This window comes from Zerene cesonia, unplaced genomic scaffold, assembly GCF_012273895.1.
Source record: "Zerene cesonia ecotype Mississippi unplaced genomic scaffold, Zerene_cesonia_1.1 Zces_u001, whole genome shotgun sequence".
In the NCBI taxonomy this organism is placed as follows: domain Eukaryota; kingdom Metazoa; phylum Arthropoda; class Insecta; order Lepidoptera; family Pieridae; genus Zerene; species Zerene cesonia.
The window spans coordinates 1,285,433-1,311,781 of NW_024045131.1; the positions used below are offsets into that span (position 1 = coordinate 1,285,433).

General features: G+C 34.5%; 1 protein-coding gene across 1 annotated transcript in view; it reads left to right on the forward strand.

Moving 5' to 3' along the window:
- The first annotated feature begins 4,925 nt into the window (after positions 1-4,925).
- Positions 4,926-26,349, forward strand: part of LOC119838128 (scavenger receptor class B member 1-like) — a 46,410-nt gene continuing 24,986 nt past the window's right edge. The window contains exon 1 of the mRNA XM_038363960.1: positions 4,926-5,493. Within this exon, the coding sequence (XP_038219888.1) occupies positions 5,229-5,493 (265 nt within the window). The 5' untranslated portion in view covers positions 4,926-5,228. The remainder of the gene's footprint in view (positions 5,494-26,349) is intronic.

The window sequence follows — 26,349 nt, forward strand, 5'->3', positions numbered from 1 at the left end:
CACCATGTGCAGTTTAATCCAACTAAAAAGATAGGATAGTTTATTTATAGATATATTATTCCAATAACGATAATGACTATATACTGCCCCGGATATAATGTATATCCGGGCAGAGCCGGGGCAATATATATTCGTCCTTTTTATATAATGAAATCGGTCAATATTTCCAAATAATTCGAAGAACTTTACCCAATAGCTCCGTGGGTTTTTAACCGATTGAAGCGATTAATTATGTATTATACGAAATTTATGTACTCCAGATATAACAGCGAAGTTTTTTGTAAAAAATAATTGTTCTAGTCTTATTCCTTTGTTCATATGATAAGAAATATGAATTGAGAAAACTATACTAATATTATAAAGCTGAAGTGTTTGTTTGAACGCACTAATCTCAGGAAATACGGGTCCGATTTGAAAAATTCTTTCAGTGTTAGATAGCCCATTTATTGAGGAAGGCTATAGGCTATATATGTACCACGGGCGAAGCCGTGGCGGACCGCTAGTTGTTTATAAGAGTGGACTATTTAAAAGTGTCTTATTTTTTAATAATTCCACTGTAAAGATATTATTAAAGCTATTAAGATGGAGCTTTTTATTGAAATATATTGTTTTTCCGTGAGAGTAAGGCAGAGACTTTATTAGTCATGACGTCAGTAATGCTCCGTTTAAAGCATCTCAATTAAATACTTGGGGTTTTTGGAAAGATGATATAATAAATTAGAAACTGGAATGGTTATTTCCAGTATGTTTATAATTGATTTTATCTGTTGGTATAATTGGTTTTGATTTGAAGAATTCGTACGTGTGTTTCCTTCGGTGACAGGGGAGCTGGAGTTTCGTATGCTATTCCTTACCCTTTACAGTCCTTTCCTTTATTTCCTTCGGCGACCTTTTTTTATAATCGATAAGCAGATGTTTGACAATTTCACATGTGGTCTACGTGGGTGCACGTCTATCTAGAAGGTGCCTATTCACCCTGGCTTTCAAGACCTCCAGGTTGTATTGGTTAGGAAAAATAGTGACAGGGAGGGAATTCCATTCCATGGCTGTATTGATGATGAAGGAAGACTCGAAGCGACGAATTCTAATGGGTGGGATATCCTACTAATATTATAAATGCGAAAGTTTGTAAGGATGTGTGTGTGTTTGTTGCTCTTTCACGCAAAAACTGCTGAATCGATTGCAATGAAATTTGGTACGTAGACAGCTGGACAACTGGAATAACATTTAGGCAACTTTTTATCCCGATGTTCCTACGGGATACGGACTTACGCGGTTGAAACCGCTTGGCGCAGCTAGTCTACAATAAAAGGAATCCTTCGGTATGCCTCGAGGTACGATTGAGGAATGGGGCTGAAGGGAATCCTTTCTTTATTAGCGTGTTGTTGCTACACGTACCGTGTACCAGCGTGGGTTGAGTGTGTTCCATCACCAGACGTGTGAGCGTGTGAGGTGAGTTTTTTTTTATGTAAAAGGGCAGGCAAGCGAGCAGACGGGTCACCTGATGTTAAGTGCTCCACGTCGGCCAGTTACACCCACAATACCAGGGGTATGGTGTGTGCGTTGCCGGCCTTTAAGAAAGGAGTAAGCTCTTTTCTTGAAGGTCCCCGTATCGTAAACGTTTGGAAACGCTGCATGCGGAAGCTGATTCTATTGATTTCTGATTGAGTTGAAGTGAGTTTGGAATTTCGACCACAACGGAGTACTATGATGTCTTAAAGCAGTTTAGCGGTATTGTGGGACACACTATCAATACAATATTGTATTTATTTTTTATCATCAGCCCATACATGTTCCCACTGCTGGGTCATAGGCCTCCCATGAGGGTTCAGGCCATAATCCACCGCTGGCCAAGTGCGGGTTGGCAGATGTCACGTGTCGTCGAACTTTCGCATTTATAGTATTAGTAGGATTAGGTACGATAAAAACTAATATTTATTAACACACTGTAATTTTCGGATAAACAACCGGAAGGTAGTTGCCGAGTAGTTGAGAGGATCACCTTGAATACTTCGCAAAGGGATTTCCCATATTTATACCGATGTATAAAATTTGAATGTTTGTTTGTGATGTTAACATAACCGCGTTTTACTAAATATATATGGTATATCCATATGCGAATTAAGAAATCCTCCGTCTGTTCATTTTGGCAAACCTCTGGAACGGCTGGACCGATTTTGATGGGACTTTCACATACAGATAGCTGATGTCATAAGGAATAACTCAGGCTACTTCGTGCTGTTTATTGCTGTTATATGTTATTACTGGGGAAGAGTGAGGAAAGGGGAAAATCAGCTCGCCAAACGAAATACCCCCTAAATACTATAGGACTAGCGTTTCTATTTCGAAAGTTTGTTAAACACAAGAAAATTCCACGATAACATCACAACATATAATTTTAGATACCGCAATGAGATATGAGGCATAATTGATGCCTAGGTATTACACGCGACCTAAAAACCTGTATCGTCCGCCGCTCTCTAGGAATTCACGATATTATTACTGAGATTTTATGTTTTGATCATAAATTGTTTTCTATGCAACGAGCTGCTGGGTTAAAAATATTTGCAGGGTCTATGCCTATAAGACCGCCGACTCCTTGGTATAGTGTTTAACGCGTGAGCGTAGAACCGAGGGGTCCTGGGTTCAATTCCCGGTGGGGACGCACAAAAAAAAAATGTCTCGGTCTGGCAGGACACAGAAGGCTGATCACCTACTTGTCCCTAAAGAAAATCGATCAGCTAAACGGATGTACATCATCTGCCCCATACCCCACTAGGGGATACGGGACTTCACTATGCCTATAAGGATAAGGAATAAGGAAAGGAGGGAATAAGGGCCATACAAAAATTACGTCACACGAAATTTGTCTCTTTTGACCACTCCCCCCACTCGTCACAGCCTGTCACATTTTTAAGAAGCCCCACCCCACTGATGTGACATCACACATTTTCAAATTTAAGAAGGTATTTTTAAAAATTAATCAAAAAGAGCAGTTTCGATTGCTAGATCGAGTTCGCTAATTTTGAATGTCGAATCAGAGTACATATTTTAAAACTTATCATGTGACGTCACAAAGCCCCCCCTTGCCCCCGTCACACTATGTCACATTTCGGTGATATCCTCCCCCCCTCCCCCTATAATGTATTGTAATTTATGGATGTAATTTATGTATGACTTAATAGTCCTTCCCTTTAAAAGGGAAGGACTGTTATTTATCTACTAAACTATTATGGTAAAAGGTATTTTCGCATGTTTGTATCGTTTTCACGCAAAAACTGCTGGACCAATTTAAAAATTCTTTCACCATTACAACTACAACTTCACTGAGTGACATGGGCTATATATGTACCACGGGCGGAGCCGGGGCGGACAGCTAGCTAATGTAATATACTCCGAAACGATACTGATATGCCCGCAAAATAATTTATACACTTTAATTGGCAGGTCTATGACTTATTATATCATTAAATTAATTATTGAATTATTAGCGGTGCGCCCCGGGATTGCCCGTGGAACATATATAGCCTATAGCCTTCTTCAATATAATATATATGAACTATCTATCACTGAAATAATTTTTCAAATCAGAGCAGCAATTCCTGAGATAAGCGCGTTACAATAAAATTACAATAAAAATACCCTTCATTACTTTTCTTCTTAGTTAGGTCAATTTCGGTGTTAGGAAGAAGAAATTATAAACAAAAAAAGGCTTGAGTATGTTTTTTTGTTTATTTTTATTTCTAGTCAAATTATAGTCAACAATTATTTGTAAAACACAAAATAACAGAGAAAATAACGTACACAAGTGCATAATAATTAATGAATACAATATATAACCATACATAAGAAAAAAATCCTTTCTTTATTTCTGTTTGTCCGTCTTTCACGACGCAATGATACCGCGGATACGGATTTTTTAGCTACAAAATGATAAAAGTCTATTTATTGTGTCAATACATCTCATACCCACAAGAAACTCATAAGCACGCGGACAAAACCGCGCTGAAAGCTAGTATCAAGCAAACCACGAATCACATGAGTTATTTAATACACATAAATAAATGTATTTATAATATTATCAGTAATCAATAAATTATATTGTTAACAAGTGAACCACTATTGTTTATGATTGTTTTAATTATATTCAGAATAGATAACATGGCTACACAACCCGAAACAGAGTATCAAATATTGCATTTGTCACATTTGGCGCCAAAAATGGATTATGGTCCTATTTGGTGTCCTCTTACAACATAGGACAAGTTTCAAAACGTTCCAAAAAAGAATAATGAATAGTACAGATACATCAATGCTGCAGCTAACGTGTTAAATATAATATTGTGTTGAAAAAAATACACAAAAAACCCAATATTCAACTCGGTACATTATCATTTGTTGTTTTGCAAAACCATTATGTGATACCGCAAGGCAAATAAATCATTTTCACAATTACCCGCCCCTGTCTAACATTGAAAAATGTTGATTTGCTTTTTTAAATCATTCGTTCTTTTGATTTTTTAATTAAGATCAACAGATTAGAAAAGAATTAACTACATTATATTATTACTATTACACTAATGACAACTCATTATTAATGAGAGTCAAGTGAAGATAGATATGCTGTACAAACCTAAAATTAAAAAAGAAAACATAAGTGCAAATTCTTACCTAATAACAATAAATACCTATCGTCTATCTGATCAGATAGGTATCCGGGTATCCAATCATGACCCTGACAGATTCTACCACGACTGCAAAATAATAAATTTTGCGTACCTATTAATTTTCATAAAAAAACCTGTTCCTTACACGTCACTCGCTCGCAGGCTTCTACGTCCGATACGAAATGTTATATATAAGCTCAGATTATGTATAAGGAGGTTTCATTACATCGCCTGACCGCTGACCGGTGCAGTCACATCGCGAAAAATTAATACGTGCATTATCTGTAGCACGCGATATATGTATTGACAGCGCGGGAAAAGAATGTGACATTATTTTTTTTCAGAGCATCCGAACGTGTTTACAGTTCTATATTTAAAGTGATTCGCACAAAGGTTGTGCTGAGAGTTATTATATTTTTTTTTATTCACGATTCGGAAGCGTGTTATTACAAATATTACGGAATCAATCTTGAGCTATTAAATAAATATTAAGCGACATTAGTAGTGTACTAGAAAAATCTGTCAGTGATATTTTGTTTGCGTTATGATAAGTGTGTAAATATGAAGGAACTAGTTCAAATTTGGAATCGAGTCACGGGAAGGCGATATTCCTCCGTCAACACAGGAGAGCGGGAACTACGAGATGTCGGCAGCAACAGATTAAAAAGTATCGATTTGGATGCTGTTAATTTCGATGCGAATTTATCGGAGTGTGAGGGTTTGAATAAATTCAATGATGAATTGGACTTTAACGAGCGAAAGAATGCAATTATAAATAGATTGTTCGAGAGAAGAAAGAAAGGGCACACTACGCGGCAGCCAAAATGTAAGTTATTGTTCTTTGTATTTTAGCTGTTTTTATATGATACGTACGATTTTTTAATCTTTTAGAAATTATTAGGTATAAAAAAAGAAATAATCTATGTCAAAATCATAAAATAAGTCTCTGTCATATACTAATATAGAAAGAATGAAAAAAATCAGTTCGCTGAAATAGCCTAAATAATTTAACTAAATTAATTGTGCAAGTGTTTCATTAGGAAAAAACTATCAAAACTGATCTTTATTGACATAATTAAAATGTTATTTTCTCTTTTGAGGCAATAAGTCTCATAACTATTTGAACTAATAATTAGAATAGAATTGATATTTTCAAATATAGAAACTATTTACTGAGCACGGCAATTAGCACTGGCCATTACAAATACGAAATTGTTAATTCAAAAAAGGACATATTTGTATATAGAATTACAATGACACATCTATGACTAAATAAGTACATATGCAAAAGTAATATGGTAATATGGGTTTTTTCAAAGAATTTCATCTTTTATAGAATAGTGCGTAGATTATAAACCGGACATTGCGGTTAAAAATTGTGATTCCTATCTAGAAATAAACGTCATTAATTTGTCAATAAAAATGTCACACCTTTATACCGAATATTAACATGTTTTTATCCGTAAGATTTTAATGACTATAGTAATGTTTTATCATTAACATCTCGGTTATTCTACGTAGCGGTAGGTACCAAATGAATGACTAAAACTATAAGTTAATTATGGGAACCAATTAACATAGTTTAAATTATTTACGCGTTCCGAAATGGTACATATCTTCCGGTATTGTTTTTAAGCTAAACTCGTAATCGAGACGACGTGAATGGGCTTCCTTATTCTAAAGTTTGTCTATGATTAAAAACATGTTGTCGTTCTAATATTAAATAATTAAATCGTCATAAATTATAGTTTCGTGTCGAGATTATATTTTAATTATGTTATTTGGCGGGGAATTCGCGATTTGTGATTTTTATTTTGTTTTTGTAACATTTAAAGGATTATTTCTAATAAAACTCATATAACAAATTCTACGTTTTCTTTCGATTTTTAAACGTAATTCCTAAAAACGAAGGATGTTCAATTTTTTTTTTGTCACTTTTTCGCGGGTTTCCATCCGATTGGCGTGATTCTTTATATTTAATGGCAAATGATTGTCATTTGGTCTGATTTTAGAAACTGGATGTAAGTGAAAAGAAAAATATATTACTAAGGTATAATATTACTAGAATTAACCTGAACAACGTCTAGTCAACTAGAATTCGTAAAATTAAACAATTAATAAATTAATTTGATTTATAGCTATTGCGATAATTTCCCATGAACAATTCGTAATAAAGTTTCATACATTTTAGATTTAACATCCATCATACATATTTATTCATATGACTTCATTCTAGTCTGAAAATATATATTTAGTTGATGTAGTCCTTGTGTTTGTATGTTGAGATCTTCAAAATTTTTATGGTATTTTTTTAGATACAGTGAGTTTAGATTACTACTTGCGAAAATAAATTCGCTTTATTGTAGCAAATATTTAATGTTTTCAAATCGTGATGTCAAACCGATAAGTTTAATCCTATTAAATTACAAAAATCGCATTAAAATCAACTTAATAAATTTACTGCCTTTAATAATTACCACGAAATAATAATTATTTATACACTTAGCGCAGAGCCCGGGTTTGTCCGATTTTAGTTTCAGCAAACATTTAATTCCTAATTAAATTTATTTATTTATTTATATACTTCATTGTTTGAGCTGACTTGGGTGATAGGATACTTTTTTTGATTAAATGCCTCCTTGGGATAAAACAGGAATCTTGATATCCGGGCGGAGCTGGTACGAGCGTCTAGTTAATAAATATAGATTCTCCTATATATATAAAAGAAAGTGGTGTTAGTTACATTATTTATAACTGAAGAACGGATTAACCAATTTGGCTGAAAATTTGTACAGAGGTAGCTTGGACCCAGGAGACGGACATAGGATAGTTTTTATCCCGGAAATCCCACGGGAACGGGAACATGCGAGAAAAAACCCTGGTCTAAGTTTCCTGCGACTACGCGGGCATAGCCGCGGGCGGATAGCTAGTTTATAATAACTTGAATTCTCACATATTTATAATATAGTATTCCAATTGTCAAACGTGCGAAAACTGTAAACAAACGACACGTAATAAAGCGAGAAATGAAATAACTTCTAGTTTATTTTATTAGATAATATATAAAGTCCAGTGTTATGTATGTTCCCAATGAACTCTTCACGAACTCAATCGATTTTGATGAAATTTGGCATTTTTAAATTTGGTCCAACTTAAGATATAGGACAGTGTCTATTTCGAATAATTATCCCAATAATTTATAATTCTTCCTACTAATATTATAAATGCGAAAGTTCTAAGGATATGTGTGTTTGTTGCTCGCGGTTTCACCCGCGTAAGTCCGTATCCCGTAGGAATATCGGGATAAAAAGTTGCCTATATGTTATTCCAGTTGTCCAGCTGTCTACGTACTAAATTTCATTGCAATCGGTCCAGTAGATTTAGCGTGAAAGAGCAACAAACATGCTTACAAACTTTCGCATTTATAATATTAGTAGGATAGCAGGAGTAGGATAGGATCACCGATCCTTGATAAGTGTAAAAATTTGAATCTGTCCGTTCTCAATATAGAGTCCAAAATCGTCGTATACAAAGCCATTTGCATTAAAAAACCCGTCAAAACCCGCATGCAGCAACCAGTATAAAGAGGCAGAGTTGCTAAGATTCGTTGTTTGACCTTAACCGAACCGAATGTTCCCGAAGCTTGCATAAGCGAATTAAATATGGCCGTGATGTTAAAAACATATCATTGCATAAAATATTAAAATGAATGCTATAAAAGTGTGTTTTATACACTCGCTTTTGCCCGCGGCTTCGTACGCGATACATTCGGAGCAGTTTAATAGATGTTATATATAAATCTTCCTCTAGAATCATGATGAACCCCATCAAAATCCGTTGCGTAGTTTTAAAGATTTAATAATACATAGGGACATAGGGGTAGAGAAAGCGACTTTGTTTTATACTATGTAGTGATTATGTGTTAGTTTTTGAGCGCGGCTTCGCTTGTAGTATATAAAAAGAAAGAAAGAAAGAAAGATAAACGTTTATTTTAACACACATACACACATACAGATTATAATAGAAAACAATAAATTAGAAAAGAAGAAAAAATTATCTCTTAGAATCGCTTGATATTATAATTTACATTAAAAGAAAGACGATCTATCTATCTCTGTCAACCGACTTCAAAAAAGGAGGTTCATTTCGAATGCTTTTATTTGTTTTTGGCTAAGCTTGGTGTACCGATTTTGATGATCTTTATTTATTTAATTACTTATTTTTAAAATCTATTGCCCCTTGTGTGCTCCCATTTAAATTTGATCTAATTCTATGCATTTGAATTGAGAATAATTATTTATATTGAGGGAAATTTCATCAAAATTCGTACAGCCGTTGTGGCGTGATATGTAACAAACTTAAGCAAACAAATTATCACAACTAAGTTATTGAGATCAACTTTCACTTTTATGTATACCGCATTATAATGCATTATTAAATTCCTACTAATATTATAAATGCGAAAGTTTGTAAGGATGTGTGTGTGTGTGTTTGTTGCTCTTTCACGCTAAAACTACTGAACCGATTGCAATGAAATTTGGTACGCAGACAGCTGGACAACTGGATACTGGATAAATGGACATATAGGCAACTTGTTATCCCGATTTCCTGTGGGATACGGAAAACGCGGGTGAAACCGCGGGGCGCAGCTAGTATTCAATAAATTTAATACTCTATAATTATTTTATCAGCATTTCAGTGAAAGTCCCTTCAAAATCGGTGCAGTAGTATTTATATATATAGTTACGCGTGCGAAGCCGCATACAAAAGCTAGTTCACTTTTACCGCAAGAATCGAACCTACTGCATTCGGCTTATAGTCGAGTCGATCGATTATGATTTAGAGGTCAAGTCGAAACCGGTTAAGAACGTGTCTGGCCAATTTCCGCGATATAATATTTAAATTAGTATGATATATATATATAGTATTATGTTATCTTTTATATTATAAATAAAATAAAACCTTCCACTCCATTGGCGCAGTGGCTGGCGACTGCAGGTTCGAATACAGATTTCAACACCGTATTAAAAAAAGAAGCCATTGAAGGTTTGCCCTTTTAACCGACTTTCCTAAAACGAGGTCAATTCGCCTGTATTTGTTTGGCATTGTTACTGCTTAACTCCGTAGGTTTTCAATGGATTAGTAATTTTTTTTGTTTGTTTGATTGGCAATTTCGTCATTTTTGTGTTATACTAGCTGTGCTCCGCGGTTTCACCTTCGTAAGTCCGCATCCCGTAAGAACATCGGGATAGATAGTTGCCTATATGTTATTCCAGTTGTCCAGCTGTCTACGTACCAAATTTCATTGCAATCGGTTCAGTAGTTGTTGCGTGAAAGAGCAACAAACACACACATCCTTACACACTTTCGCATTTACAATATTAGGAAAGAGTAGAAGAAATTCGATTACTGTGGCGGGATCACGGGTGGCCGAGAGGCTAGGCGTTGCTAAATAAGTTTGGCAAAAGGACGCGGGTTCGAATCCTGCCTCGCGATGTAATCTCTTCTATTCTTTCCAAATTTCTTATCTATAGACATTTTCACTTATGGTTAAGACAAAAATTATATATTTTCTTTAAAAACTTTATTTTTTTACGACAACAGAATACCTTCTAATAAATTTGATTGATTCTCTCAAATAAATTCAGGGCAATAGGCGAAAAAACCGTTATTGACTCTCTTAATTTGTTAATTGGCCTATTGATTAATCTATACTGACTCATACTGGTTTGATCTAATCTTTTGACAGGATCTCAGTACTCGGAATTCTCATTATACATTAAACTCAAACTCAAACTCAAACTCAAACACAGACTCAAGCTCAAACTCAAACTCAAACAAAGTTAAAATTAAAACTTAAACATATATTCATTCAATTACTCTTATAGAGAGAAACATTTTTGCATCGTCATAACACAGTTTTATCATTTACCACCGGTTCGGCAATACTAGCTATAACCCGCGGTACCCGACTAAATGTAGCCTATATTATAATCCAGACTATAATCTATCTCTGTACCAGATAAGCTGTTTTCGCGTGAAAGAGTAACAAACATCCATCCGTACTTACAAACTTTCGCGTTTATAATATTTGTAAGATTATCTATATACTAGCGGTCCGCCCCGGCTCTGCCCGTGGTACATATACTTCCTCAATAAATGGGCTATCTAACACTGAAAGAATTTTTCAAATCGGACCAGTATTTCCTGAGATTAATGCGTTCAAACAAACTCTTCAGCTTTACAATATTAGTACATATATTGAATCCATTAGTTCCTGGGGTATTCTCGATTCATCAGTTTAAATCGTCAAAACATAAAATTAAAATTAGTAAGAAAGTACTAAGCACTACAACTTAGTACCTAGTGAGTGTTTACTACGTAACTTAATGATGCCTACATTGTAACCTATTATCATTGTACTAGCCTCTAAGTAAACATTTATTGTGTATGGTCACGGTCAAGTAATTATCTTTTACCTACTTATTAAACTTGATACATATTATAATCCTACTATCCTACTAATATTATAAATGCGAAAGTTTGTAAGGATGTGTATGTGTTTGTTGCTCTTTCACGCAAAAACTACTGAACCGATTGCAATGAAATTTGGTACGTAGACAGCTGGACAACTGGAATAACATATAGGCAACTTTTTATCCCGATATTCAAACGGGATACGGACTTACGCGGGTGAAACCGCTTGGCGCAGCAAGTTTCTTCATAACTTCCTCAATATGGGCATCAAATAATTATTTATTAAATAATAGCGTATAAAATATATATTATTTCTTAAAAATATATAAATAAACAACCACACTGAACACTGTATTATCGATTAATATATGTCTGACAGTTAAACTTCCAACTATTTTTACAACCATTACTAATATTTTGATAACTTTTAATTCTGTAGTTTTTAGGCGTAATTTATTTATTTATTTATTTATTTACTACACTGGTATTGGTATTGTCTATTTGTTTATATTTATATTCAATTATTAATATGTATGTGTTCTGTAAATTTGGTATTTATATTACATTATACATTATTTTATATTATTGTACTTATTTTTTTTTTTAATTGTTGTTATTTCTTAATTTTACATGTACGATACCACTGTCAGGGGGTCAATGTTATATCCACGAAAAATCAGTGGAGAGTCTAAGTTCCTTAAGCCTAAGGACTCTTATACACTGAGTAGATCTCCTATTTTTATAGTGGTGAAATCTTGCATAGAGGTTTATTTAACTAACAAAGTACCATAGACAAGCACACGGGGCACAGACAATATAATTTTAATAATGAAAACTTTCCGTTTTACGCATTATATCGTTTCCTGCATACCATACAATCAAAAGCGTCATATTGTTGTATATACTGTTTATATATTTACTTGTTTACTTGCGTACGTCACGATAAAATTATAATGAATGGATTGCGCGTTCGCGTTAGCAGACGCGGCACGTGCGATGCGTTCTCACGTGACGTGAATGCACTGAGATGAAACTGGTAAATTCCGGTTTAATGACAGTTTATGACGGTTTTAAGAGACGATTTTTAGCGACCTTTTAACCCATTTATATGCATGTAAGCGAGCAAGATATCGTGGGAGTTCTGTAAAGACATCCCCCATTTCATCCCATATTGTATCCTCTATTTTATCCCTAAATTTTTAAAAAATCCTGAAAAATGTCTCACGTAATTTATGGACGCCCCCTTAGCGGCAAAATAGCGTCATTATCCTATCCTATTATCCTACTAATATTATAAATGCAAAAGTTTGTAAGAATGTGTGTGTTTATTGCTCTTTCACTCAAAAACTAGTAAACCGTTAGCAATGAAATTTGGGACGTAGACAGCTGGACAACCGAGATAACATATAGGCAACTTTTTATCCCGATATTCCTACGGGATACGGACTCACGCGGGTGAAACCGCGGAGCGCAGCTAGTAGTTATATATACATACTATAAAAAAGTGAAGTCCCGTGTCCCCTTGTGGGGTATGGGGCAGATGATGTACATCCGTTTCACTGATCGTTTTCTTTATGCACAAGTAGGTGATCAGCCTTCTGTGTCCTGCTAGACCGAGACGTTTTTTTGTACGTCCCCATCGGGAATTGAACCCAGGATCCCTCGGTTCTACGCTCACGCGTTAACCACTGTACCAAGGAGGCGGAGTATATATATACTATAACTACGGCAATAATCTATGTAAATTGCTATCAAGGATATATGAGATAAAACCTACAGTTCCTGTACTAGTATATAATTATACTGATATATTATATATTGTAATCAATCAACTCGATTATATGTCTTAAAAACCCTCGCCCGAAGATCAATTAATTCAATATAAACAAATAATTTTACTACGTGTTATTTAAATCGTTAGGTCCAATATCCAATACATGACTCACATTTGTTTTTTAATGGGACAAAAAAATAACACATGAAATTTTTAATGTTTTTTTCCTTGCTTGTATTCTTTGTTAATTTAAGGAAGTAAAAAGGCGAATATTTGTATCAATATATGGATGTATGTTTGTCACTCTTACAGGTCAAAACCAGATGACTGATTTAGATGGAATTATTTAGTAGTGATGGGCGTAGCTTATAAATTAAACTGCAGAGTTTTGAATTAAATGTAACAGATATAATAGGTTGTAGTATAAATTAATCATTATAAGATGTCACAAATAATCCTACTTATATTATAAATGCGAAAGTTTGTAAGGATGTGTGTGTGTTTGTTGCTCTTTCACGAAAAAACTGCTGAACCGGTTGCAATGAAATTTGGTACGTAGACAGATGGACAACTGGAATAACATATAGGCAACTCTTTATACCGATATTTATGGGATATGGACTTACACGGGTGAAACCGCGGGGCGCAGCTAGTGATAAATAAAAAATTAAATTAATGGCAATTATTAATACAACTCACCTATACACAAGAAAACTAAGAAATAATTATATAAACGACTGTTTGATAAATAGTCCATTTAAAACTCTTGATTTTTCGCGTAGTTTTTTGTAAAACTTTTTTCTATAATTGTGGTAACGCTTATCTTATATATAAAATTCTCGTGTCACAATGTTAGTCTCTATACTCCTCCGAAACGGCTTGACCGATTCCTCTGAAATTTGGTAAGCATATTGGGTAGGTCTGAGCATCGGCTAACATCTATTTTTCATACCACTAAACGATAAGAGTAAGGCAGAACAGCGTTTGCCGGGTGCAGCTAGTCTTAATATAAATATAAATATACATATTTTAAGAACTTGGATCTTTTTCACCCGACTAATGCAAAAAACGTCAAAAAATCCGAACAGACTCGGGAATTAATCTGTTTCGCGACAAGACCGCCCCCTTGGTAGAGTGGATAACGCGTGAGCGTAGACCCGAGGGGTCCCTGGTTCGGTTCCCGGTGGGGATACTCAAAAAATCGTTCTGGCAGGACACAGAAGACTGTTCACCTGGTTGTCGAGAAAGAAAATCGATCAGGGAAGCAGATTTATATCATCTGGCGTATGCCCACTAGGATAGAGGACTAGGGGACAAGGGAATTCACACACATAAGGATGTTGTAGGAGTTATCATACGCTATGAAATCTTTACAAACAACCGAAAATCCTATTAGTTCAGTAGAAACGAACATAAAACATTCGACTCTGACTCGCGCTTGACCATTTTTTCTCATACAGTTTGGACGAAACTTTGATAAAACTTGAAATTTGATAAAACAATTAATCTTATATATATATAATACTTAAATATATAAAAATTGATTGGTATAGTCTCGCTAAAACTCGAGAGCGGCTGAGCCGATTTTGATAAATCTGGTTTTGATGCATTCATAATAGTCCAGGTAAGGTTTAAAAGGGAAAAAAATACGGATAAATATTTCGAAAAAAGCTCAATGTCAGCTAGTACTTAAATAAAAAGTTTGTATATCCCATTATTAAATAGACAATTTATTTGCATTTTAACATAAAGTCTATAGTTTTTACATTTGTTTAATTTACATATAAGATCTATTTATTATTATTCATGAGACGATAGCGTTGACCCGGCAATGTCTGTGTTTTTTGTAATTTTAACATTTTGGTAAGCGTTATTGAATCTATACTGATATTACATAGCTGAATAGTTTGTTCGTTTGTACGCGCTCATCTCAGGAACTACTGGTCCGTTTTGCAAAAAATATTTTTTTAAGGCTTTAGGCTATATATGTACCACGGGCGAAGCCGTAGCGAACAGTTAGTTAAAACGATTTAAATAAAAAATGTTCGATTAGGATATTTGTATGCCACGCAACTGTAAACAGCTGTAACAATATCGATGTATAGAAATTAAAAACTTTTTAACAGATTTTAAACGCGATTTATCAAATGAATAAATCGCGTTTGAAATCCGTTGAATAGTTTTTAATTTCTAAATGTATAATACTCGCGTAAAATCAAACACAAGAAAATACTAATTTCGATGCAATTTGTATTAAATATCATTCAAATACTCATCAAAATTAATTACACTTAAAATATACAAAACAAGATCTAGGATTACATTACGCAATGGGTATTAAATATCATTCAAACACTCATCAAAATTAATTACACTTTAAAATATACGAAACATTAAGAGTCTGAACTCCAGTATCCACAGACAAAACAGAACATCATCACAGCATCACCACATCACTTAACAAATTAGTTTTCGAGATATTTCTTAAAAAAAAACTATTTAAAATTCATACTCAACTATGTACAAAGAACAAATAATATATGCCGATAATGGACACACACACCGACTTCAAGTTATGTCAATAAATTGTGGATAAGGGTCGTCGTTCACCTGTCAATAGTTGTTTTCTACAATTACTAGCTGCGCCCCGCGGTTTCACCCCCGTAACTCCGTATCCCGTAGGAATATCGGGATAAAAAGTTGCCTATATGTTATTCCAGTTGTCCAGCTGTCTACGTAGCAAATTTCATTGCAATCGGTTCAGTAGTTTTTGCGTGAAAGAGTAACAAACATACACACATCTTTACAAACTTTCGCATTTATAATATTAGTAGGAACTAGGATAGTAGGATAGATTACTAGCTTTGTCCGCTTCGCACGCGTTAAATTCCGAGTAGTTAAATAGATGTTATCTATACTAATATTATAAAGCTGAAGCGTTCGTTTGTTTGAACGCACTTATCTCGAGAACTGCTGGTCCGATTTGAAAAACTCTTTCAGTGTTAGATAGCCCATTTGTTGTGGAAGGCTATGGGGTACATATGTACCACAGGCGAAGCCGGGGCGGACCGCTAGTTATATATAAACCTTTCTCTTGAATCACTATCTATAAAAAAAACCCCATCAAAATCCGTTGTGTAGTTTTATAGATAGGGACAGACGCGGGAAGCGACTTTCCTTTATACTATATAATGTAATAGGTTTTCGCTCGCGTCGGAATGGGAGTGAATGGATAGATGAAAGTGGATGGTCCGATGTATGTATGTTATGATAATATTGGGATTTAATTAAATCTATCTCACATTTTAATCTAGATCCGCAAAGGCTATTTAATTCGGAAAAACGCGAGCGAAACCGCGTGAAACAGCTTACGTACAATTCTATAATTTTCAAACACGCTTCAAAGATTCATTTAAGATCATTCTAGAAGTAATATAAAACAGTGTCATAAAGATACTTTTTTATAATTGTCTGCAATTGTCTGTGTAAATTATTAAAAACATAAAGACATTTCCCACCACAAAACAATGGCGAATTACGGTGACGTTTGTTAAAATAAACTTTATAAATAAATATGTTAAACTAGCTGCACGCCCCGACTCCGCCCGGGTTGTCATTTGTCGTAATTAAAATTATTTAAACTATCCTATTTCTCAAGTTGGATCGAACTGCACATGGTGTGCGAATTTTATTATAATCGGTTAAGTGGTTTAGGAGTCCATTGAGGACAAACATTGTGACACAATTTATATATATTAAGATAATTAAAACACATGCTTTTATGTCAGAATCAAGTAAATCCACTTGGTCTTATACAGAGTATACGTAAAGATATCCCGGCGATCCTAATCAGGATAATAAGATAAACACATGAAACTATTGTATTGTCACCGATCCGCGATAAGTGTACAGAGTTTGAGTTCAATCTGTATGTTTTAAATCTGTCAGGTGGGCGGACAGGTGAAGCCGAAAATTGGTTTAGGTATTCTTATTTTTTTTCTTATGTCATAGCGAGCAACTGAGCTGGTGGTTCGCCTGATGGTAACCGATCACCACCGCCCATGGACATTCGCAGAGGCTTAGACCTCTTGGAATGCGCTGCCCGCTTTTAAGGGATAAGGGATGAGGAAAGGATTGATGAATGGAAAGAAGGAATGGACTGGGAAGGGCTAGGAGGAGGAAATAGGCCTACGTTTATACGATAGGTATACGTTTAAAAAATATAATAATAAAGCATTAAGTAAATTCGTGATAATATAATATATACTAGCTGTACCCGGCTCCGCCCGCGTAGGTACCTTAAATGAAATAATATAAACTATCCTATCTTTTAAGTTGGATCAAACTGCACATGATGTGCAAATTCTATTAAAATCGGTTGAGTGTTTTGGGAGTCCATCGAGGACAAACAACGTAACACGTAATTTATATATATTAAGATATTGTAGTAGCTGACTAGGCAAACGCTGTTCTGGCTGACTCTTATCATTTAGGGATATGAAAAATAGGTGATGGCCAATTCTCAGACCCACGTAAAATTTCATAATTATCGGTACAGCGGTTTCGGAAGTGTACGGAAACTAACATTGTGACCACCGTTCACCCACGTAAGTCCGTATCCCGTAGGAATATCGGGATGAAAAGTTGCCTATATGTCATTCCAGTTGTCCAGCTGTCTACGTACCAAATTTCATTGCAACCGGTTCAGTAGTTTTTGCGTGAAAGAGCAATAAACACACACACATCCTCACAAACTTTCGAATTTATAATATTTGTTACATAGTTATATATATAGAGAAATTGTAAGGCATTTCACTTTTAACATAAGTGTCTTTATCAACTTCTATGGAAAAAAATTACAACCTGCTTAACTAATTCATGTGGCCCAGAATACATCGTAATGAATTCATCAGTCTAGGAGGAAACGTGACCGAATAAAAGCTGTTTGTTTTTTATAATTAATTCGCCTATAGACAAAGAGGATATGTTTTTCTACACACGTGACTTATTTACATATTTCGACTTTTAGGAGTTTTCGAACGATTCTTATAAATCTAATTCTGTCGAGTTTTATCGTTCAGGAAATATTTGACGCGTCATCCGTAGGCGAAGATGGTTTTATTAGAGACTAGCTGCGCCCCGCGGTTGCACCCGTGTAAGTCCGTATCCCGTAGGAATATCGGGATAAAAAGTTGCCTTTATGTTATTCCAGTTGTCCAGCTGTCTACGTACCAAATTCCATTGCAATCGGTTCAGTAGTTTTTGCGTGAAATAGCAAAAAACACACACATCCTTACAAACTTTCGCATTTATAATATTATAGTAGGATACTAGTAGGATAGGACTACAAAACTTTAGTGTAAAAAGATACATTGGTATTTAACGTCTGTGAAGTTTTATATAATTAATTAACGTATCAAATTTTATTACATATATAATGATTAATGTGTTTTAAATGTAAATAATCAACTATATTAACGGTCTAACATGACGATACAGTCGCTATATGTATTCATCGTTATTTGATCACGTTTATGGAATATTTTTGTATCAATTACAATATATATTAATATAGTGGGTCGTCTCGTGTGCGTCAGAGCGTGGAGACCCCGAATCGTGTTGCTAATCCATTCAACTAATATTATAAATGCGAAAGTTTGTAAGAGTGTGTGTGTTTATTGCTCTTTCACGCAAAAACTACTGAACCGATTGCAATGAAACTTCGTACGAAGATAGCTGGAGAACTGGAATAACATATAGGCAAGTTTTTATCCCGATATTCCTACGGGATACGGACGGACGCGGGTGAAACCGCGGGGCGCAGCTAGTTATTAATATCTATAAGTAGCTATAAAAAAATCTTCGTGCGACTATAACTACTGTCTCAAAAAACATTGTAAGCGATTATTTGTTATTTAGATAAATTGTAACTAAAAAAATCAAAAAGTTTTTTGCATCTATCATCTGTTATTTTTAACCGACATCACAGAAGGAGGTTCATTTCGACTGTATTTTCTTGCGTTACCTACTTTTATCTTCTATCGGGTGAACCGATTGTGATGATTTATGAAAGCGAGTGATTCCTGTGTGGTCTAAGATGACTTGAAGCCTGCTTAGTTTTTTGTTAAAAGTTAGTGCGGAGCAATATTTGGAACTGATAAGCCCATTGTAATGTAACCCTTCTAAGTATATATGTAGAATATAATAAAGAGGGTACTATTTTACAGCGAAACTAGCTGCACGCCCCGGCTCCGCCCGGGTAGTCTTTTATCGTAATTGAAATAATATAAACTATCCTATCTCTCAAGTTGGATCGAACTGCACATGATGTGCGAATTTTATTATAATCGGTTAAGTGGTTTAGGAGTCCATTGAGGACAAACATTGTGACAGGAGATTTATATATATTTAGATAAGCAGATGACGTAATAAACCATTAAATTAGACGACTCAAATACTCCGCATGCAAGCAAAGCCGCCGCCTCAAAGCTAGTAAGCTACCAAGATTGTGACGTCACTGACACAAAAAATCTCCATGATTATACCATTTATCTAATTTCGACAGGTAAAAACTAAGTATTTGCATCCGTGAGCGTCCATCAATTCATGTTACTCAGTTTTTGCTGTACAAAGCGATGGTCAGATAAGTTATCTTCTACTATATAATAATAAGTCGGGTTTTCCTTCCTGACGCTACAGAATTATAGATGACCTGACCTGTCCATGCAGTAGCAGTGACATTGTATAAGCCATTTGTAATTTTTGTATATATTGTTATATCTAGTATAGTTTATGTATTATATTGTATGAGTATATATTTTTATATAGTATTTATGTAAGAATGTGTTTTTTTTAATTTTTTTTCTCATATTCTGATATATTTTTAGTTTTTTGCACTAACCCCAAAACCTCTTGCATTTCCTTTCCTACCAGGTTGCCTGGCAGAGATTGCTGTCTAGCAATAAGGCCGCCTTTTGTACAAAATATCATTGTGCCATATTATATTTTGTATAAACTTTAATTTCTGTTTTGTACAATAAAGTATTGTAAATAAATAAATAACTCCAGAACGGACGAACCGATTTCGACGGTTTTGCATTCGTTGGAAAGCTCTCGGGCTCCGTGAGGTTTATAGCGAAGAAAATTCTGGAAATCTTCCAACAGACAAGCGGTAAAATCATTTATGGGAACATATATGGGCTGATGATGAGGGCACGGAACCCTAAAATGACCAGGTTGTGAATGAGTCTCTTACAGTTAAACCCGGAAATTTTAAGACGTATAAAATAACTGAGTGTTCGCGGTCAAATCAAAGGCTGGCATTGCGAAAGGTCGTTGACCTTAGCGAGCTAGGTAGGGTTGTCACTTGGTAAAAAATTTATGTTTTATTTGAAAATTGAGTTTAATGTGAGGGGGTGTTTGTTTAATTTCATTTAATTAACATGTGTTTTGTGAATGATAAAGTGAGATAATTCAAGTTTTGTTAATATGTATTTTTCTTTGTGATGATTTAAAATAAATCTCTGAAATTGTTTTTTACATTATTTTTTTAACTATATTATTTCTAAGTGCCATTTTTGGTTAGAATAAAGATCTTTCTACGCACACAATACAAGTCTTTGGTGATATTGCTTCTTGTCTCCATCGGGAATCGAACACAAACCCTCCATTCGAACATACATACATTAAACGGTACATATCGGCTATCTTTTAGTACTGCCACACATTATTAAACTACTAGACGCACATCCCGGCTCCGCCCAGATATCAAGACTTCTGTTTTACCCCAAGGGAGCATTTAATCGAGATAAAGAGTTCCTATCAACCAAGTCAGCTAAGACCCTGTCTGTATATCAAATTTCATCAAAATTCGTTCAGCAGTTTCTGTGTGATTGACGGACAAACATACAAACAAACAAACTTTAACATTAGTGTGATGTGTGATAGTACTATCGCTATAAATGTCAATTAGGCAACCCTAGCATGAAATTTCTTTCATTAATAAGTACAGTTCACTTTTGAGTAAGGGTCAACCATTGTATTAGCGAAGTTTAACCGACTATCAAAAAGTGGACTCAATTGTACAGAATACAAATTTAAGATATTATCCGTTAGATAACAATAGATTTATTAAGACTTATTAAAGCCTCTGGATATTTATTTATTTAAACACTTTATTGTATAATGCTGAATGCACACATAGGAAAAACACACACACACACACAAAACATTATTCGCACAATGACTACCTTATCGCTATGAAGCGATTTCTTCCAGGAATCCTTGATATAGGAAAATTAAAGATTCAAATGTGTATGATGTGCCAATCTGCAGCTATTCCTAAAATGTTAGCAACAGTTATTCAAATAAATTAACAGAAAAAGACCTAGTAATAATAATTTAGATTATAAAAAATCCTACTACCCTACTAATATTATAAATGCGAAAGTTTGTAAGGATGTGTGTGTTTGTTGCTCTTTCACGCAAACACTACTGAACCGATTGCAATGAAATTTGGTACGTAGATAGCTGGATAACTGGAATAACATATAGGAAACTTTTTATCCCGATATTCCTATGGGATACGGACATACGCGGGCGAAACCACAGGGCGCAGCTAGTAATATATGATACGCTTTAATTATATAATCACTAAATTGTCTCACTTACTCTTATACAGAGTATACGTAAGGATATTATTTAATCCTGCTGAAGCCTGAACCTAATCAGGATAATAAGATAAACTCATGAAACTATTGCATTGTCTTCGTGACCACGCTCGCTGTAAAGTGTTCGAAAGGTCGGGTTAATAATATAATGAATAGATCGCGTTTAAAATCCGTTAAAAAGTATTTTTCTAAACTATTGTATTGTCACCGATCCTTGATAAGTGTACAGAGTTTGAATTGAATCTTTCAAGCGCTGACCTATTATTAATAAAAAAAAATAGCTAACATAAATCTATAGAACTAAACTAAACGAACACAGACATAAATATGAAACGATCCGACGATTTTCCGCAATAATTTATGTCGACCATATTGTTTAGCGGAATATTTTCGAGTTCTTTCCAACAAAAATGTCAGGGCCATCGGCCAATTGACTATTTGGTGATATACATTATATATCGCATACTAGCGGTCCGACCCGGCTTCGCCCGTGGTACATATATAGCCTATAGCCTTCCTCAATAAATGGGCTGTCTAACACTGAAAGAGTTTTTGACATCGGACTGGTAGTTCTGAGATTAGTGCGATCAAACAAACAAAACTCTTCAGCTTTATAATATTAGTATAGATTAATTGCTCATGCAATTAATAAACAATTAATAACAATAATTAAATCAACACAAAAACAAATTTGTCTTAATGAAACATCACACATAATGCCTTTGAGATCATAACTTGGCGCCAAAATCCAATTTTTTCAAAACTTTTATAAACCTACCCTCTAAGTGGAGTCTCTAGTTAAAATCCATCCGTCAATTTGCACTTCAAAGCTTTCTAATTCAATATAAACCTATACCACGGATAGGCTCTGCTTAAATTTAGTTTATTCATACTGTCTCTGTATGAGTCCGTTTTTAAACTTATATCTCTTGTATTTTAATATATTTTATGTATATATATATATATATATATATATATATATATATATATATATATATATATATATATATATGTGTGTATTTAAAACTTTACAATCGCCCCTCTTACTCCTATATTTATTTTTTTCCTTAACCACCAGCTTGTCTGGTAGAGATCGCTGCCTTAGCGATAAGACCGCCTGTTGTGCTCTCCAATGTGTATAATATTTTTATACTTTTCTTATCTTCTTGGTGCATATTGGGGGAGCCGGAGGCCCATTTCCTTTTCTTTACCTTTCCCAGTTTTTCCTTTATTCCTATCGCCAATCCTTTCTTAATCCCTCCCCAAAAAGTCTGCAATCTATTTCTAGAGGCGTAAGGACTGCAATGGACCTTATCTCCTCTCCAAATGTTCATGGGCGGTGGTAGCGCTTACCATCAGGCGTCCCACCAGCTCCATTGCCGACAGTTACATAAAAAAAAAGAAAAAAAAAATGTTTTTGTTTGTTTGATAATATAATACTACTCTACCTGTACATTCTAGATCACCAAACATTAAAAGCAGGTATCCATGTCCAAGGGTCCTACCTCCTATGCTGATCTTCTTCGTTTGTGTAACCCTATTAATATTATAAATGCGAAAGTTTGTATGGATGTATGGATATTTGTTACTCTTTCACGTAAAAACTACTGAACCAATTGCCATGAAATTTGGTACGTAGACAGCTGGATAACTGGAATAACATATAGGCAACTTTTTATTCTGATATTCCTACGGGATACGGACTTACGCGGGTGAAACCGCGGGGCGTAGCTAGTTTTATATATATGTTGTGTAATTACTATGTCTTGCTTTTTATCTGTATAATTTCTGTCATTGGTGTGATGTGCTGTCCCTGATAAATATGTTTCTTTTTTCTTTCTTTCTTTCTTTCTTTCTTTCTTATGTTCATAGATGGTGATGATCGCTTGTGTAATACTGATTGGTGGCGGATCGCTATTACATAAAAACAAAAAAATTTATACACTAAAACCGTAATATTTTGTAGCTACACCATTTAGAAGGACAAAAACAGCACAGAATATTCCATAATTATCCATTAGTTACGGCAAAAAGGTCTATCTAGACAAATCATATGTACAAAAAATTCCACAATGCTTAAATTGAAGCCTTACCAATCTTACAAAGAACGTTAAAATGTTGTTTTTGATAGCCCAGTTGAAGTCTCAATGTCAGATTTTGATGTCAAAAGTAAATTGCGTAAAAATGCCCTTCTTATTAAGAGAAATGAACGGATTATATCTAGACCAAGATACCAAACTTGGTGGGTTTAGTAACAGGCATACCAAGGTTTTGTCTCCCACCTTCAGGCGCCATCAGACCAGTTCGATGGAACTATGTCGTACCAGCAGCGCCCCGCGGTTTCACCCGCGTAACTCCGTATCCCGTAGAAATATCGGGATAAAAAGTTGCCTATATGTTATTCCAGTTGTTCATCTATCTACGTACCAAATTTCATTGCAATCGGTTCAGTAGTTTTAGCGTGAAAGAGCAACAAACACACACACACATCCTTACAAACTTTCGCATTTATAATATTAGTAGGAAGAAGGATTATCGCACGAATAAATGCCAAGTTTCATAGTAGATTAGTGTCTATTCAGTAACTCTTTCCTTAGTTATTTATTCAGTGACTTACTTCTGTGTTAACCGACCTTAAAAAAGGAGGTTTTCAATTCGCACTTCCCAGATATTTTTTCTTAATAACTTTTAACTGGATGAAATAACTCTGCTCTGGTCTGGTGCGGTCCCATTTCAATTTGTTCTAGCTATCGTAAATTAAAGGCGATTTAATTTTTTTGTTATAAATAATTATAGATTATTTATATACTTCGCTGTTTATTCACTTAGGGCTGACTTTAATCCTCGCCGCAGCTTTATATATATTCGTCAAATAATACTTTAAGTACCTGGATGACCGAGCTTTGCTCGGTATATTTTTTTTGTTTTAACTTTAATTATTCGCCAATATATGTCAGGAAGAGTCATAATAAATTGGGGCTACTCAAACGCCTCCTGTTTGTTAAAAAAGTAAGTTTAAGTCGATAAAACACGAATATGACATTTTCTAAAAAAGATTCCTAGCTAGATACAGCCATTTTAAAAATGTGTTCCAATCTGTCTAGTCATAGTCTTTTGACATTTCGCAGGTGACATTTCAATTTGATTGTGCAATACTTTAGACCGCCTCCTTGGTACAGTGGTTAACGCGTGAGCGTAGAACCGAGGGGTCCTGGGTTCAATTCCCGGTGGGGACGCACAAAAAAAAAAACTCTCGGTCTGGCAGGACACAGAAGGCTGATCACCTACTTGTCCCTAAAGAAAATCGATCAGTGAAACGGATGTACATCATCTGCCCCATACACGGGACTTCACTTTTAATACTTTAGACGCATACGTTTTATCTAAGTAAAGTCGGCTCTCAGTTAGTGAATTACAGGCGAATAACTCGACCAAATCGTGTCGATAATAAAAGGCAATGGACTTAAAATTTTCCATTCGAAATTGCAAGCCATTATTCGTTCAGATGCTGAGATTTGCTACGCATGAAGATTTAATCACGTTGTAGAGATATCAAAATATAAAATCTTCCGTTTGCAAACACAGTTCAAATTATGTTCGATTAATTTTTATTCGTTTATCATAATCACGGTTTCGCCATTTCGTGTTATTCTGTGTTTTTTTTTGTGACTAATCGTACAGTGGGTTTTCATAAGTTATGGTTATTGGAATGGATTCTTTATGAGGCGTTTGCTTACAACTTTGTCTGAGTTAAAAGTTTTTGCAATGTTTAAATAATAAATATAACAGTTTATGATTATGGAAGTATAAATATATAAGTATCATATCTTAACTTAATAATAAAGTTGAAGTTTCATTTGTTTGAACGCATCCAATTTCTTTAAATTACATAAAAAAAACAATGTAAATTAGTGTATAAGGAATTTTTGTGACACGATGGAAGCGAGATTACATATTTTTTGTGTGCAAACAAAAAAACAAATATTAATTCGCGTATAATAATCGACAAAAAAAACACAAATATTAATTAGCGTTAAAACAATTGTCACATAAAAAACAAACATTAATCAGTATAAAAATATAACAGTTGACGATTAAAAAAAAAAATATTCATTAGCATAAATTAAAAGACAGTCGGGTCATGTTAATTTGCATTGGCCTTGATACAGTTTAGTTGTTTTTGTTTTTATTTTATTAAAAACATGTCGTTTAATTATTTATATTGGAATTACGAAAATCGCGTAGCAAATATGGTAAGTGGTTGGTTTATACTTTCGCAATATAATGCACTTATTTATTAAAAACATTAAAAGCTCTGACCGCGTGTTCAAAGGAAAAAACCGTTCGGGGTTTTATCCGCACAGTTCCCGCACCCGTGGGAATTCCGGGATAAAAACTATCCTATATCCTGTCCCGGGTCTGAAACTATATTATGCAAATTTAATCCAAATCAATTCAGTGGTTTAGGCATAATAAAGGGACAGACCGAAAGACACACGACTTTAATAATAAATATAGAAATTTGAGAATAACACATAATCCATATAACGGAAAGAAAGAGAACCAATTTTAACACACACAAACACACAAATAATAATATAACATACAAAAAACAGAAAATTACGAAAAATATTAAATAAATAAAATTACGCATGGTTGCGCGCGCCAAAAAAGGATTCCAGTCTAATCTAATCAGTGAAGGAAGACATGACACAGAAACCAGTATCTGTAAAAACCAAAAGTATATGGACATGGGACATCC